Below are 16,060 nucleotides of genomic sequence, written 5' to 3'. Positions count from 1 at the left end.
CCACATCTTAAGTAGACGGTCCATTATCTGTTATAACTGGTCAGATAGCTCTAAAAATACAAATTCAACCAAAGGGTAATAGAGATGACACGCTTATCTGGACTCCTGATTCTGGCAATTCACAGTGAAATATGCTCGTTGACTGGCAGCTTAAGGCAAATATGAAGTGACCCCTCTAATCTTCCTATTTTTTTGTTTGTTTCTCTCCTGATAACTTTGTCATGAGAAAACGATGGTGTCACATGTAAGCCGGTGTGGAATGTTAAAGATAGCCCCTTGATAACTCTTTACCTTCACCCCGTTGATGTGTTCTAAAACTTAAAAAGCCCATCCCAATGACACTACCCCCCGGTGGTGGCAACATCGTTCTGCTGAATTATGATGCAACCATTAGACCATCCTTTGCCAGCAGGCGAAGTTCATTCAAGCATGGACACACAACCTCAAATAGCATCGTTCCGCTCTATGCAGAAGCTTAGGCTGCACTACTTGCCTTAAAAGAAGCTGTTAAATTGAGTCTCATTGATTTCCCCATTCAAGAAGACTCCCAAAATTGTTACACAGGCTCTCAACCGGGAAGGATATTGATAACTGGGTACAGATAGAAACAAAAAGGAAGATTAAAAAACCGAGTAGTCACTAAAACTTCATCTTTTGTTCTTTGATTAGAATCTGAAGCCGTAGAGGGAATAGTAGCGAGGATTGAAGTTGATAATATTTATGAGTAAAAAGAAGACCAAACACTAATGAAAATGCTTTAAGCCAATGCTGTCGTCTAGAGTCATACCACAGGGTAGCTGAGGCTATATCGGCTAATTTATGGTATCTGCAGTTAGACCGAAATGGACTTTTTAACGTTCCTTTCCTTTGTCGGAGGAGATATGAAACAAAAAGATGACACCGAAAGTCAAATGTGCTAGATTAGTTTATTTTGACATGTAATGATTTTGAGGTTGAACCGTACGTGAAGTTTTTTACAAGAACCAAGACTGTAATCCAGATAAATTCCATTTGGAAGCATGAAACTGAAACAAGTTCCAGCGTGCCAGTTCATAAAAAAATTAAAAGATCTAAAGAAAAAATGAACATAGTTGGTATAAGAGTTGCTATTATATCTTTCCCATGGGAGGTTTTAGGCCTGCAGCAGAGTTGGTTCTGGTAATCTATACACTCGATATTTACTTGCCTCTTGAGATTGACAGAAATATAGAAATCTAAAAAATTACAACTTAAGTTCATGTCTCTGCAAAGGCTGACATCCCATGTTGTTTGACCTAACAAGCAACCCTTCACAATTCGGCAGTCAACAGCTCTCGGTTTGGGCTAACTCCTAATTCATTCGATAGCTTTTTACACAGCTGCATAACATATCAAACATAAGGCCGATTAAATACAAACACACGAGAGAGAGAGAGAGAGAGAGAGATCGTACCTGTCTATAAACTGAAGAATCTCCATATGATTTTCTTAATTCAACTACATACAAGGATGGACTTATCTCAAACACCTGTTTACATAAATATAAAGAACGACAACTTGAGACAACTAGGGAAAAAAAAAAAAAAAAGTGATAAAATGTATATTTGTTCAAGAACAAAATTAGTTCCAGTTTTTCAATCCCATACCTCTGCTGCAACCGAAAGACTACCCATACTTTTCAGCCCCTTGTGCTCTTGCATCACTTTCAACTAAAGAAAATAAAAGGATGGAAAGAAACATAAGGCATCACTTTTTATCAGACTTTTTAGAAATAGCTTGCCAATCCTGTCATTTATATCAATAATTTAGAGCTTCGAAATCATTTCCTAGAGAGAGAGAGAGAATTAACAATCTAGTGCAAAGAAAACATACCCTTCCATTTTTCTTAAGAACGCTAAATCCCATTTCTGTCACGATATTCTCAATCTTCTCGAGCAAATCCTTCGCGTTGTGATTGGATGTAAATCGGATCTTCCTCTCAGAGACATCCTACAATAAACCAAAAATGTTGCATATATGGCATTCATTTTTTCTGAAATGATTGATATAAACATTGTACTTTCAGAGCGTTTCGACTTCCAATCTCACCTCTTTCTCAAAGAAGCCAGAGAGATCTAAGCACGATGACATTCCAATCAATTGAAAGGCATTAATGAGAGTTGGCGAGCCAGGACTCTTGTCTCCTTCTGATGGCTATGTATGGCAAGAATAATCCTTATCAGTATATAGTACGAAGCATTCAAAATAGCCCAAGAGGGTGGTGCAAAAAGGGGAGAGAATTTCCAACATCATACCACTTCATGAATTGAGAATGCTTCATCGTCAATGTGTATATCTTCATCATCATCTGGATTTGCAGGAGAATAGCCCTGCTTAAACCACTCATCTGCTTTGATATCTTCCGTAGTTATCCGGGTAAGGGGATTGGGATCAAGAATTCTCCTTATCAGCTTCTGAGCGCCCGGTGACAGCCATGTGGGTATCTGAGTGTCCCCCTTGAAGATCTGAAATCCCATTAAAAGAACGACAACATCAAAATTAACGAACGAAACACAAATAATAAAAGGTGTCAGTTATGGTGTAACCCAAAAAATCATGCACTGGCCCAATTATCCATACCTTTTGATAGAGAACTGCGAGGTTTCTATCATCAAAAGGAAGCTGTCCTGTGAGAATCACGTACAAGATAACGCCACATGACCATATATCTGAGGTGGCACCATCATACCCTCGATTTGCAAGAATCTCGGGAGCAATATAGTTGGGACTTCCACAGGTTGTATGAAGTAAACCATCACCCTGATTTTTTTAGTGAAAGACAAATTGATTAGTTACAGAACTAAAAAGATAAAAGATCTATTTGCAAGTCAGTGTGGAAGATAAACCCTCCATGATTCTCAGACATCTTGTAAAAATCAGCTGAGTTCTTTATACCGATTCGGAACTTAACAAACAGACAAGAAAGTTCGGATTGGGAGATCAGCTATGTACCCGAAGATGCTGAGGCAAGGCGCTGAGGCCAAAATCAGATATCTTTATGTTCCCTCTAGCATCAATGAGAACGTTCTCTAGCTACAATTCAGAATTGCAATAACTTTATCAGACTTACAAGCATTAAAGTGTAATAATCTGGAAATAATATTATCAATACGTAGCATTTTTCTGGCCCGTGTTATCAGAAAAAGTGTTTTGGGAGTAACCTTGAGATCTCTGTGAAAAACGCCTTTAGTGTGGCAGTAGCTCACTGCGTCAATTAACTGCTGAAAGACCTTCCTGCCTACATTTTCTTTAAGTCTCCCCTTTGAAGCCTGGAATAAATGACAAACTGAGTAATATTAAATTAAAATATTAAAAGTAAACAGACATGAAGAGAGACCCTTCAATATAATGCATGCATGCATGGCTAGCTGAAGCTGCTTACAATTCTGTCAAACAATTCCCCGCCAGTCACATACTCTAACACCATATAAATCTTGGTTTTGCTTGCCAACACCTGCACAGTAATTGTGATGGTGTAAAAAGCATAAGTGCAAGAACATGATGATTGCTTAACAGCTCGTCATGAATTATATGTTGATGAGCATAAAAGAATCAATCTTGCTAGCCAAGTGAATTCTATAAAACTATTTAGAGTATTGTATGTAACGCATCAACATGCTGTGTGATTAAAATAATAAAATTCATGATAAAAAATAAAACTGTTCTAAAAATAAAAATATTTAGAGCATATTGTATGTAACGCTTCAACAGGCGCGATCTCCGCTCTGTTATAATGGAATCAATGAATCCATACAAGCATGCATAGGGTTGACGAAAAAGGTATGGTACACAGGAAACCTTGTATAAGAACTACTAGTGTGGTGAGTGGTCCAAAGTCTAAGTTTCTAAACTAATCAAGTTACATGTTCCTCGAATAGATTAAAGTAAAGGGAACAGCTCATGTATACAAATTAAGTCCATATCAATCAATCATGTCATGCGGGAGGACCAAAAAAAAAAAAAAAGAGCATCGTTAGCAGAGCATTAAGGTAACAACTAAACATGCACAAGCTGATGCATGGTACTGATGTTCAGCATTATTCCTGATTATCATATGCATCATAATCAAACAAAAGATACCGCAAATTATGGGCCCAATTTTAATGCAAAGTTGTTTGGTCAGGGGTGATTTAATTTTATTTACTCATGATTGATATATATTATTAGGAAGCATTGATAACATATGGTAATCGTGTAATACACGTGGCTGGGTTTCATTGGCTGGTGAAGTAGAGAACTTGGAGAAAAAATGAAGACTTGATGAATGGGCAGATGAGCTGGCTCAAAGAAGAGACAGCCGCTGATGAAGATGACTTTTGAATTCTGGGTTGAATTTCAGAACAACTTGTGACCACACGATCATATCTGGAGCCAATTTTTTTTTACATGAACGTGGGGCCCACTATTTAAGATGATGATACATTATTCAATAGTCCTGATTATTTGAGACCATACCGCCAAAACAGTCTCTGTTCATGTGGGAGGGAGAGGGAGTGCAGACTTTAAAGAAAAAAACGAGTAGAATTTGGTTGCATTGACAGGATGGCAATGGCATTGTCTTTTGCATTTTCATTTTTTTTTTTTTTTTAATGGAAGGGTGAGAAAACTTAAGGATAATGACCAAAATTAGTGTACCAAAAAACAAAACTTAAATAAGGGATAAGAGACTCTAAACGCTTCCGGGATTGTTACTGTAACTTATACCGATATATATTCTATTTTCGGGGGGATTAATATTTCATCCTTTCCTTGTAGGAGACGAAAGAATAAAGGGGGAAACAGATGCTTTGGTAAAAGAGAAGAGGTAAAGGACCCCAAGAATTCACAAATCGAAACATTTTGGTACAAAATCAAGGTGAAAAGGGAAGATAAGCGAAGGACGCACTTTATATGCAGAAAGGAAGAAGCAAAGGCAAAGCCATGTATACCTCATGTAATCTGACGACGTTAGGATGTTTGAGGAGCTTCAAGGTGGCAATCTCCCTCTTTATCTGCAACACCATATATATATATATATATATATATGAACAGCCTTAACATTGGTGAAAAAAGAAGCAAGAAAAATGGTCGATAACTGATGATTCGGAGTATACAATTTTCACCTAGACAACACAAGGAAACCCAGAAAGATACCCAAAAGGAACTGCTAATTGAAGAACCGAAACAAAAATGCTGGGTAAGAGATTTTAAACAAGCAGAAAGATTGAAAATTTGAATACCCATTAATGGAGAAACGAAAGAAATAATGATGTTTGAAGGAGATCAATAGGGACACAGAGAGAGAGAGAGAGAGAGAGAGAGAGAGAGAGAGAGAGAGAGAGAGAGATGAAACCTGATCGGTGATCTTGAGGTTAATGATTTTAGTCTTCTCCAAGATCTTAACAGCGAAAGATTGACCGGTCTCGATGTTCTTGGCCAATTTGACCTTTCCGAAATTGCCTTCTCCCAGAGTCCTTCCCAGCTCGTACTTCCCCAGTCGCATTCCCTCCCTTTCCGCCTCCTTTCTCACCATGTAAACCCCGGCCCCCTCACAAAGCTCTCTCTGTCTCTCTCTTTTTTCTTCCTCTCTCTGTCTCTGTCTCTGTCTCTTTCTCTGTGTATATCTATATGTCAAGCTCTTGCTTATTCAACAAACCGAATTAAGATAAGGCCGGAAAGAGAGCAACAACCAAAATCCGAGGCTGTTTTTCTGTCTCCTAAATATTCTGGCTTTCCGAAACCGTTATAATGAAATCTCTCGAGCAACCGTTACCGGTTGATCAGAGAGACGAGGTAGGAGAGACCAAAATGAAGAGTAGTCCTCCTGACTTCTAAATGACAAAGGTGATTAATTTGTAAACGCAGAAGCCACCCACGGCTATTATAGCATAAGCCAAACTTTCTCTTCCTCCTTCTAAACAAAAACAAAACACAACTGGATTGTTTCATAATCAATGTCATCGCATATTTATAGTACTAATAATGATAATATTTAACCTTGATAAGTACAAAAATATATATATATATATATTTATATAAAATAGTAAAAATAAGGAATAAATCCACACGGAAACAAGATGATAGTGACGATAACCTTGGAACGCACACATTTCTTGTATCATCTGGTCTACCCTGTACAAGTCAGAGGAACTATTCAATCATTTTATCTGCCTCCCGACATTACACGTACGCCTACGTCTACGTGCACGCTTTGGTTTTACCATATCTGCACTGTTCTTTCTTCTTATGTTTCACGATTTTAACTTTCTAAAATTATATGCTATTTTTTTAGACACTTTATTATTAATGTAATTAATTCTATATTTTTTTAATATAAAATAATTAATTTTACCAATCAAATCAACGAAATATATAAAATAATTGGTATTTGTCCTCTTTGGAGTTACCTTCTTTGACAATTTAATCATGTGCTACCTACCTCTAATTATCATTGCATGGGTCCGGTCCGGTCCAACGTAGCATCACATCATTCATATACAACGGATTCATTTATAATATAAATGGAGATACAATTCTTTTAATTTATAACTCTTTTACACATCTGTAATTTAAATAAAAAATATTTCTATAAAAACATCATTATATATATATACATGTATGTATCATATGTTTCCTATAATCGCGCGGATGATACATATATGAATGGGTCAATTTCAGTAGCTTGGTTGTAAATTTATATATAAATCAACCAGTAGTTAGAGAATACTTACAGTGGCGGAGCCACATTGGGGCAGGAGGGGGCCATGGCCCCCCCTACAAATTTAAAAAAAAAAAATATATATATATATATATGTTAATTTTTTTAATTTAATAAAATAATATTAATTTATCATGTATTGGCCCCTCCTCTAAAAATTATTTTGGCCCATCCATAAAATTTAATCTGCTTTAAAAATAAAATAAATAAAACACATCTCATATAAAATAAAATATATAATTTTTATTATAAATAAAAAAATTCTAACTATAACTACTAATATTTCTAACCTATTTCTATTGTCTATATTGAAAGAGAAATAGTTAAGAATTTTAATTTAAATTCAATACTTGATGATTTTATTTGTTTAAAAGAACACAAGTTATAATTTTAGACACTATTTTTTTTTTAATATATTTGTATGAATGTCTTTCTATTATTTCAATGATATATTGTTCTTGACATATCAAATATTTTTTTAATATATAAATTGTATTAAACGTATTTTATTTTTATTATAATCTTCCGATCAGATTATTATACATCGTAAAAAAAAATTATATAAAAATAGAATAAAAAATATTTTATGTATATTGTTCTAATTTTATTTGGCCCCCCCTCAAATAAATTCCTGGCTCCGCCATTGAGTACTTAGATATAATATTATACCATGTGCATGCAGCTTCTATTGACTTGGCACAATTATTATATATATTAATGCATTTTATTTTCATTATTATTATATTATTATTATAATATGCTGTCAATGATCTGAAAAATTATGCAAGCTGGTATCTTATCTTATGTTATGCGAATAATGATGTAGCATGGAGAATATTCCATGTTCCTGTAGTTTGATCATATCTTGGTGGCCAGAAGTTGGAAGTTTCCTGTTTCTCCTAGTTTTCTAGAAATAAATATTATTTGTTGACCATGCATGACGTTGTACCTTAGTCGAAAAGTTTTGCATTTTAAAATTATTATTAAGCTTAATTAATATCTTAACAAACTTAGTATTTGAAAACTGATCATCTGCTTCTAATTGCATGCATGCGTGTGCACTATAAGAAAAATTGACTTTTACGATTATTAATTTATTGTAATGAAAAGGCTGTTAGTCTTTTTATAATAATAAATTAATTGTAAAAATCTATTTTCTTGTAGTGATATACGATCGATATATATTCATGTTGACTACATATACCTTGTAATTTTAATTGATTAATTAATTTAGATATCAGCTGGTGATCATCGATCTTAAGGTTGAAGTTGCATTGACATAGCCGCTAGCTCATGCATGTAACTTCTTTAAGAAATATTAAATATAAATATATAATTAAGTACTATATTGTGTATATATATATATATAGATATATAATTACCTGTTACGTACGTAGTAGGTTCGATCAATTATTTTAATTTGAAACTTTTGGTAAAATTAAGAAACTTTCAGCACAATTTAATTAAATCCCCACGTGGTACGTACGTACATACACATTATAATATTGCTGTGCGATCAAATGATCATCATGATCATGAAGTGCAGATATATATAGATCAAATTATTATATATATATATAGTAATATTAATTCAAATTAAGGTGGTTCGAACTATATATATATATACTATATATAATCGGTAACGTATACTTTTAATTAATTGGTCCCACGTTAATTATATATATATATGCCCCACACTCATGGTCACTTAAACGCGTTTTCGATCACTTTATTTTCAAACTAATATTATTTGACGTATTTTGGTTCCAAAATTAATTATTAATGTGTCTGATCATGTCTTTGAACACATGAGTGCTAGCTAGTACTACTGTACTAGGCCGTTCATATATATATATATATAGAAACCCAAGTTCTTATATATCATGTGGAACATGCATCATGCAAATTCATATTAATCTTGATAATTACTAACTACTTTTTCATGTTCAATTGATCATGCATGATGCAAAACCAGTATATATATATATATATATATATTATTCCATTCTAATCAACATCATGAGTGTAGGTAGCTGTGCTGCAACATCAAACTACACAAATTAATGCGCATGCATATGGAATAGTGAGTTGGGGAGGCCAGGATCGAAGCTTCTATGCATCTCTTACATATTACATATAAAATGTTATGGACACAAGATTCATATACACATCATGATACCTCTATATATCTAATGTATACCTCTAGTTATAGTGTCATGCATATGTGCGTAGCTAGCATTGATCAAAATTATATTAAAGCTAGCGTATATATAATTATATATTTAGGTGTGTTAATTACTCCGCAACTTATTTGCATGACTTTTATATTTAGAAATTATATATATATTTTTTTACTTTAATTCGAAAATACTGTCGTAGTAATAGTTTAAAGTAGATAAAAAAATAATAAATTGTTAATGCTTAATTATAAATCATGACTTGTGATCATATATATATATATATAGTTGTTATATCATTTTCCTTAACAAAAACTCGATCGATGTTGGACTAAGCATGCATGCATGCACGCAGTTAATGATATTTCATATATATAGCTAGGTATAACTATTAATTAATTCTCAACAAAATTTATGGTGATTTTGATTGATTAATTATTGAGTGGAGCTGAGAGCTAGCATATAAGCACAAACTGATCGATCTGCATCATGTACGTGGAGGTCAATTATTACGTACGTACGTCATAACTTAGAATTAGGCAAACTTACATGATGATCTTAGATCGCCACTCATGCTTTTCAGAATCCTACCACCTCCATTATATAAGTAACGTCTATCATGTTTCAAATCTGATCATGAGTGACGATACATATATATAACCTTCTCTTTGCTGAGTGTTAAAATCAAAGGCATAATTTTCAATGTATATATGATATTGATCATGATATCCATTGTCGAGTAAAGGATAAGGTTCTGCATGCCTAGTCTGACGCCTGAGCCATTGCTATAAAGAAGACATGACATTATTAATAGGACTAATAATTATAATGTTCTGATAAGATTTTTTTTATATTCGTATTTTTTGAGTTTAATGAATAGTTAATATATATTCACACTCATATGGATAAGTACAATAAGGATTATGTAGACCCAAATCCATATATCTTTTTATTCGAATCGAAAATCTAAGATATAGCAATTCGATCATAAGATACATCAATATCATATTAATATTAATATTATATCCCAACATTATATCGTGGTTGACTTCCGATTAACTCGTATATTAATCGTGTCTTATCAAAACATTAATCCATTTAATCCAAACTCATTTATATTAAATTTAAATCTGTTAATTTTGTGTTGAGTTCACAAGTCATGTCATGTATTACCACCCTTAACTAAGCATTTGTTTTGATGCATTTGTTAGAGATTCTCATATATATATATATATATATATCCATTACCATCTCCATTTCCTCACTTAAGGAAAGCGGAAACATATTCAAATATTTAGGCTATGTTTTGACACGTAAACACTCTCAATTTATCTCATCATTATAATTTTTTTAAATTTTTACACAAATATAATAAACAATTAAATTTTTTCAAATAAAAAAATAATAATAATATTAAAAATTAATATTCTAATAATATTTTATTTAACTTTCAACTTTCATTTAAAACCATTTCATCTCAATATAACACTATCTAAACCTCACCTTAGAGTCAAGATGATAAGGTCGCATGCATGCAACTCACCGGTGGCGCACAACATTGTATTGGGTGGTAAATGTTGTTTTTGAAAGAAAGTAGCAAGGCCGAAGAGTTCAAGCTAGGGTACAACATGACGTATTGGTTACAAGCGCGGATGTGCGGTGGCGCGTGATGAGGACCAAGCGTACGTGACTTTGACAAACCTGTGTCACACTTCTTAATTAAACCGTTTTAGATTTCATTCAAGAAGAATATTGTAGAAGTGTTTTAATTAAGGATATCTTTGATCGGACTTTGTTTTACATATGAAGTTATAATCTTCTATCGATGACAGGACCGCGTCTAGTTTGAACATTAGTTTCACGTTATCATTCATGTGGATGATATCGATGCTGATTAACTTGCATGATTAATTCAGAAATCAGAATCTGTATGATAATTAATTAATTCTGGTTTGCTTAATTCGATCAATTGTCGTAACAAACGGCATGCATGCATGTGAGGAGTTTTGGCCACTGCTCGATGTTATTGCATAAGCAGCTAGTGCCATCAATTAACAAATATATTCTCAGATCCTGGGTTGAAAAAAATGGGATATGGCCGGTCGATCTACTAACTATTACATATATATAGCTATAGTTAGGTTTATTTATAGCTAAATTTCAGGAGATCATTTTTTAATCATTAAATCACTTCAGCAACATGCATCAGTAATTAATTGAACTCTAACCATTACTTCTCTTTCACAAATTAATGTTATAATAGTTAAATAGCTCTGTTATTCATTATCCTACGAGTCATGTATCAGTATATTTTTTTAATTAATTAGATTCTTCTACTTATTATCTGTACACCACATATTTAATAAAAAATAAAAAATAAAAAAATTAATATGGCTAAAAATTACCATATAAAGACATATTATATACATTAATATGGTTACAAAAAATTAAATAATCTCATCTCATCTAATTTTTATAATTTTTTTAAATTTTAATATAAAATATAATAAATAATTATATTATAATAATATTTATAAATTATCTCATTTTAACTACCTAACCAGACAGGAGCTAACGGTCCTCGTCAAGTAGCTCCGCATGCAACACTCCCTTTCTCCGTTCGTTGTAGGTAATGGTCATGTCATCCAGTACTACTACGGTAAAGCTAGGTGCCATGAGAGATTGCCTGTCGTGCAATCAAAAGAAAATGTATTACAGTACTACTGGTTTAATGAATAATTCAAAACATCATTGGCCGAACGCGTACGCAATTATTACTTTGGAAGCAAATAATAATAATAAGACTGACGTCGATCGAAGATGTTGTTGACTCGATCTCATCAAGGGAATAAATCTATATAATTCCTCTATTCTTAAAAACAAATTAAAAATGCTACGTTAAACCAAAAATCAACCATATATAACTACCGATTCATGTCTATCTCTTTTCAGATTGATTAAAAATATATATATATATATATATATTAAGAAGAGTTGTAAGCCTATATTTTTTTAATTACCTTCTTTAATTAACAATTAATGTGCACCAATCATTGCGCGCATGCATGGGATCCACGTTGTATCACATCGTTTATGGATAACTTTATCATCATATGGTCCTTATTTTTCCATTATTAATGCATACTCATTCGATGTTTTTTCAATTATTACTAACAAATTCACATGGTCCAGATTTTATGCATATTTACGGAAAATCTATTTTGTATATTAAATTACCAAGTTCATCGATCATGTTAATTATCTTACTATATATCAATGAATAGTTATCACTTCTAAAATTTCTAATGTATCTCTATGTATTCACAAAATTGTATATAAATTTATTTGAACAAATTGATTAGAGAAATCTTGTGATTGTTAATCAATCAAATACTTAAAACTAAATAAGTAAATTTATATAACACAACGATTGATTACGAAGGGAACTTCTTTAAATAACTTTTTAAAAGTAAAATCCTATGAGGTAACTAAATTCAAAAATGATAATTTTATTATTTGAAAATCATGTTATGAGTAAGTTCTCAATTACAAAATCTTTGCTAATTAACTCTCTTAGTACTTGACCAGACAAATAATCCATTTGTATCTACTGCAGTAACAGTTAGAACCTCTAACGATATTTATATATTGACTTTTCTCTTAGAACTCCAGTGGTTGAAACTCGATCAATCAATTCTTAAATATAGAGCACAATCACACTCTTTGAGAGAAACAATATGAAAATTTTTCAAAATTTTTTTTCATCAAAATATGTATTGGAAAGTACTCTAGAAAATATCTAAATCTGAATCTCTACATATCATAACCGATAAAATCCTTTAAATAAACAATCTAAAAGTTGTTTTAGTTTCAATAAGACTTTGTTAATGGGGCGAGTCTAGTGCGAAGACGTTTCCTGATGAAATACTGACACTTGCGATAAATTCTCTCTACAAAAACATATTTCAATTCAAACTCTTCTCTGAATAAGTGTAGATTCTCTGGGACTCGATTTTCATACTTATGACTTTTTAAACAACCTCTAATACTTTTTAGATAAACTTAATATTGTTATAGATAAATTTAATAAATAATTTACATTCATCCAAAATTATAAACTTAATGATAGGATATATTCTACCATTTTTGTCGCTTAGTGTTATTCAAAAATATCAATTTAGTCACTTAGTCCTAACCAAAATCTTACATCTACAACTTCTTTTATCAAAAAGTTATAATTTGTTCACTTTCAATTAAGTTAATTATATAGCCATTTAAAGTAAGATTATGCATGCTTCTCTATTCACTTAAAATAAATATTAATTAGTGTGTCGCTGTAATTAATTTATTTTGACTGAATAAATAGATTAAATATTTAATTAATAAATGTTACTATGTCTCATAATTTACACCACTCACTTTAATTCTTGATGTGCATGGCATTACAATGTGATGCCAAGCGGTTTATTAAAAAGTTTAATATATATGTATATATATTTAAAACAAAATAGCGCTAAAAAACATCTACTTAACATTCTCAATAATATCACTCAAATTAGTTACAACTCGAATATTTTTACTGAAAATAATCATTTTCCTGAAATTAACTGTTCGTAAATAAATAGTTTTCATGTAATATATATTATATACTACTATTACTTCCAAACAATATACTTTAATATATATATATATATATATATATATATATATGTTAGCTAACCCTAGCACTCCACCTACCAGCATGCATTTTCTGACCTATTTTTGGTATTTAAGCGCGTTAATTTCACTTTTCACTCCATTTTCATACTAATTTTGTCTTTGGTTCCAAATAGTCCTGGACTAAAATGTCCTTTTGCAGATGTCATGTTAATGAATTGAAATGTCCATGCTACCGATCGATGTTGATCCGACTAATTAACGTGGCCCTGCAAGATCAGACTCGGAATGATCAGACATATATTTTTCAAGTAAATGATATTAAAAGTCGCTGGAAATGTAGTACGTACATCGACCACTAAAAACGCCCTTGTTGCTTCAAAATTTTTTTCATTTCATCCCCATATCATTGTTATAATTTTTTTAAATTCTCATATAAAATAATATAAATAATTTAATTTTTTTAAATCATAAAATAAAAAATAATATTAAAAAAATATATTTCAATAATATATTATTTACTTTTTAATTTTTATTTTAACTAATCTCATTTCATTGCATCTATAAAAACAAACAAGAGAAATGTGACTAAAGATAACAAGAATTATGATAAAGAATAGCATTACTTTACCACACTCACATCGATATATATATATATATATATATATATAGAGAGAGAGAGAGAGAGAGAGAGAGAGAGAGAGAGAGAGAGAGAGAGAGAGAGAGAGAGAGAGAGAGAGAGAGAGAGAGAGAGCACCCACACATGTATAACATGCCGCGTGCATTGATATTGGAACTTTTATAAGAAACTTGTCAAAGGCATTACCTACCTCCTCCCATGCAGCTAGCACACATGCATAACATGCCGCATGCATTGATATTGGAATTTTTATTATAAGAAACTAATTCCCAAGACACTACTTACTACCTTATACGCACACATGTATAACCTGCCGCGTGCATTGATATTGGAACTTTTATAAGAAACTTGTCAAAGACATTACCTACCTCCTCCCATGCAGCTAGCACACGTGCATAACATGCGTGCATTGATATTGGAACTTTTATTATAAGAAACTAATTCCCAAGACACTACTACCTTATACGTAGGGTTATACCTCCTCCCATCACATACGTATGTTACTGCCCAATATTGCTTGCAACTTAATTAGAAATTAGTTGACAACTGATTATATATCATCTAAGAGTGTAACTGTGTATATATATATATAGTTTAATGACCTTAGTTTTTATTTTATTTGCGTCATGAAGTATCATTGTTAAAAGAGTAATAATAGAGACATAATTGTACTTAATTAATATTTAGAAGGAAAAAGTAATTAAAGACATATTATATGCACTAATCATCATCATCAAGATGTACACTAAGTTCCTTTTTTTCTACGTTAATGTTGGTAATAGTCATGTCACTACGTACTACGATAAAACATTTGAGTTGATATTTAGTACTACTACGTCATGCACATACCTTTATAGATAATAAACTATGGGAATTGCGCAATTATCCCACATTTGGTGATCCCTTATTTATTTATTTAATAGTTAACTAAATATCTTTTAATAAATTTTTAATTATTTATTTTTAATTTTTTTAATAAATTTTAAAAAATATTTAAAAACAAAAACAAAAAATAGATAAAAACACATTTGTGAGAGTAGCACCGTCCATAAATTATATATGAGAAATGTTGTGTCGACATATGGTGGTGGCGGCCATCGATTCTTTAATTGTATTTTTATTTCAATTTTTTTTATTTAATAGTTAAGCAAATATATTTTAATAAATTTATGATTTTTATTTATATTTTAAATTTTTCAATAAATTTTTAAAAATATTTGTAAGAAAAAAAAAAAAAAAAAAGATAATATCTTTTTGGTGGATGTTTCGGTGGCCGGCCTCTTAGCACCGCTCAAACTAAATAGAATATATAATGCTAGTCTCACAGTTGATAACTCCCGTTTGTTGGGATTTTTTTTGTTTTTTTTTACTTTATGATTAAAAAATATTTTTTAATATGTTGTAAAATTTTTAAAAATATAAATTAAAAATATTTTAAAAATATATAAAAAAATAATAAAAAAAGACACATAAAAATAACTAATAGTAACTTCCAGCTGTAGCCAGTAGTGCCACCCAACTACATGTACATGATATAAATCGGGACAAGACTGCCCTTGACAGATTGCTAGCTTGTCGTGCAATCAAAATACATTCAGAAAATAATTAATTAGGCTTTGATCTACTAGAAGAATATGAAACATTCAAATTAAGATCTGACGTGTATATATATATATATAATTAATTATTTTGGAAGGAAATAATTAAGACTGATGATGATGTTGGTGACTCGATCGTGGAATATTTAAGCCTGCATTTGGGAAGACTACGTACAAGACCGATAAGGTAGGTAATGTCTTTGACAAGTTTCTTATATTTACCATCTTCCAATGGCTGAATTTCAATGTTATCTTTTATATATTACAACTATTT

At 31.5% G+C, this 16,060-nt stretch overlaps 1 protein-coding gene across 2 annotated transcripts; it reads right to left on the bottom strand.

Annotated features, from left to right (window-relative positions):
* Positions 1–987: 987 nt before the first annotated feature.
* On the bottom strand, positions 988–5,948 carry LOC122316870 (CBL-interacting serine/threonine-protein kinase 1-like). Of its 2 annotated transcripts, XM_043133702.1 has the most exons (12): positions 5,351–5,948; positions 4,947–5,009; positions 3,401–3,472; positions 3,180–3,287; positions 2,971–3,051; positions 2,599–2,778; positions 2,274–2,483; positions 2,068–2,172; positions 1,852–1,968; positions 1,626–1,688; positions 1,433–1,507; positions 988–1,358 (listed from the first exon to the last, which is right to left on the bottom strand). In XM_043133702.1, exons 1-12 carry the CDS (start codon positions 5,528–5,530, stop codon positions 1,290–1,292), a joined length of 1,323 nt encoding a protein of 440 aa, XP_042989636.1. In that variant the 5' UTR covers positions 5,531–5,948; the 3' UTR covers positions 988–1,289. The 2 variants fall into 2 exon arrangements, with proteins under 2 accessions (XP_042989636.1, XP_042989643.1); XM_043133709.1 differs by lacking the exon at positions 4,947–5,009.
* Positions 5,949–16,060: the final 10,112 nt, after the last annotated feature.

Source organism: Carya illinoinensis, chromosome 1 (assembly GCF_018687715.1).
Source record: "Carya illinoinensis cultivar Pawnee chromosome 1, C.illinoinensisPawnee_v1, whole genome shotgun sequence".
In the NCBI taxonomy this organism is placed as follows: Eukaryota; Viridiplantae; Streptophyta; class Magnoliopsida; order Fagales; family Juglandaceae; genus Carya; species Carya illinoinensis.
This window is presented reverse-complemented; position numbering and strand designations above follow the sequence as displayed.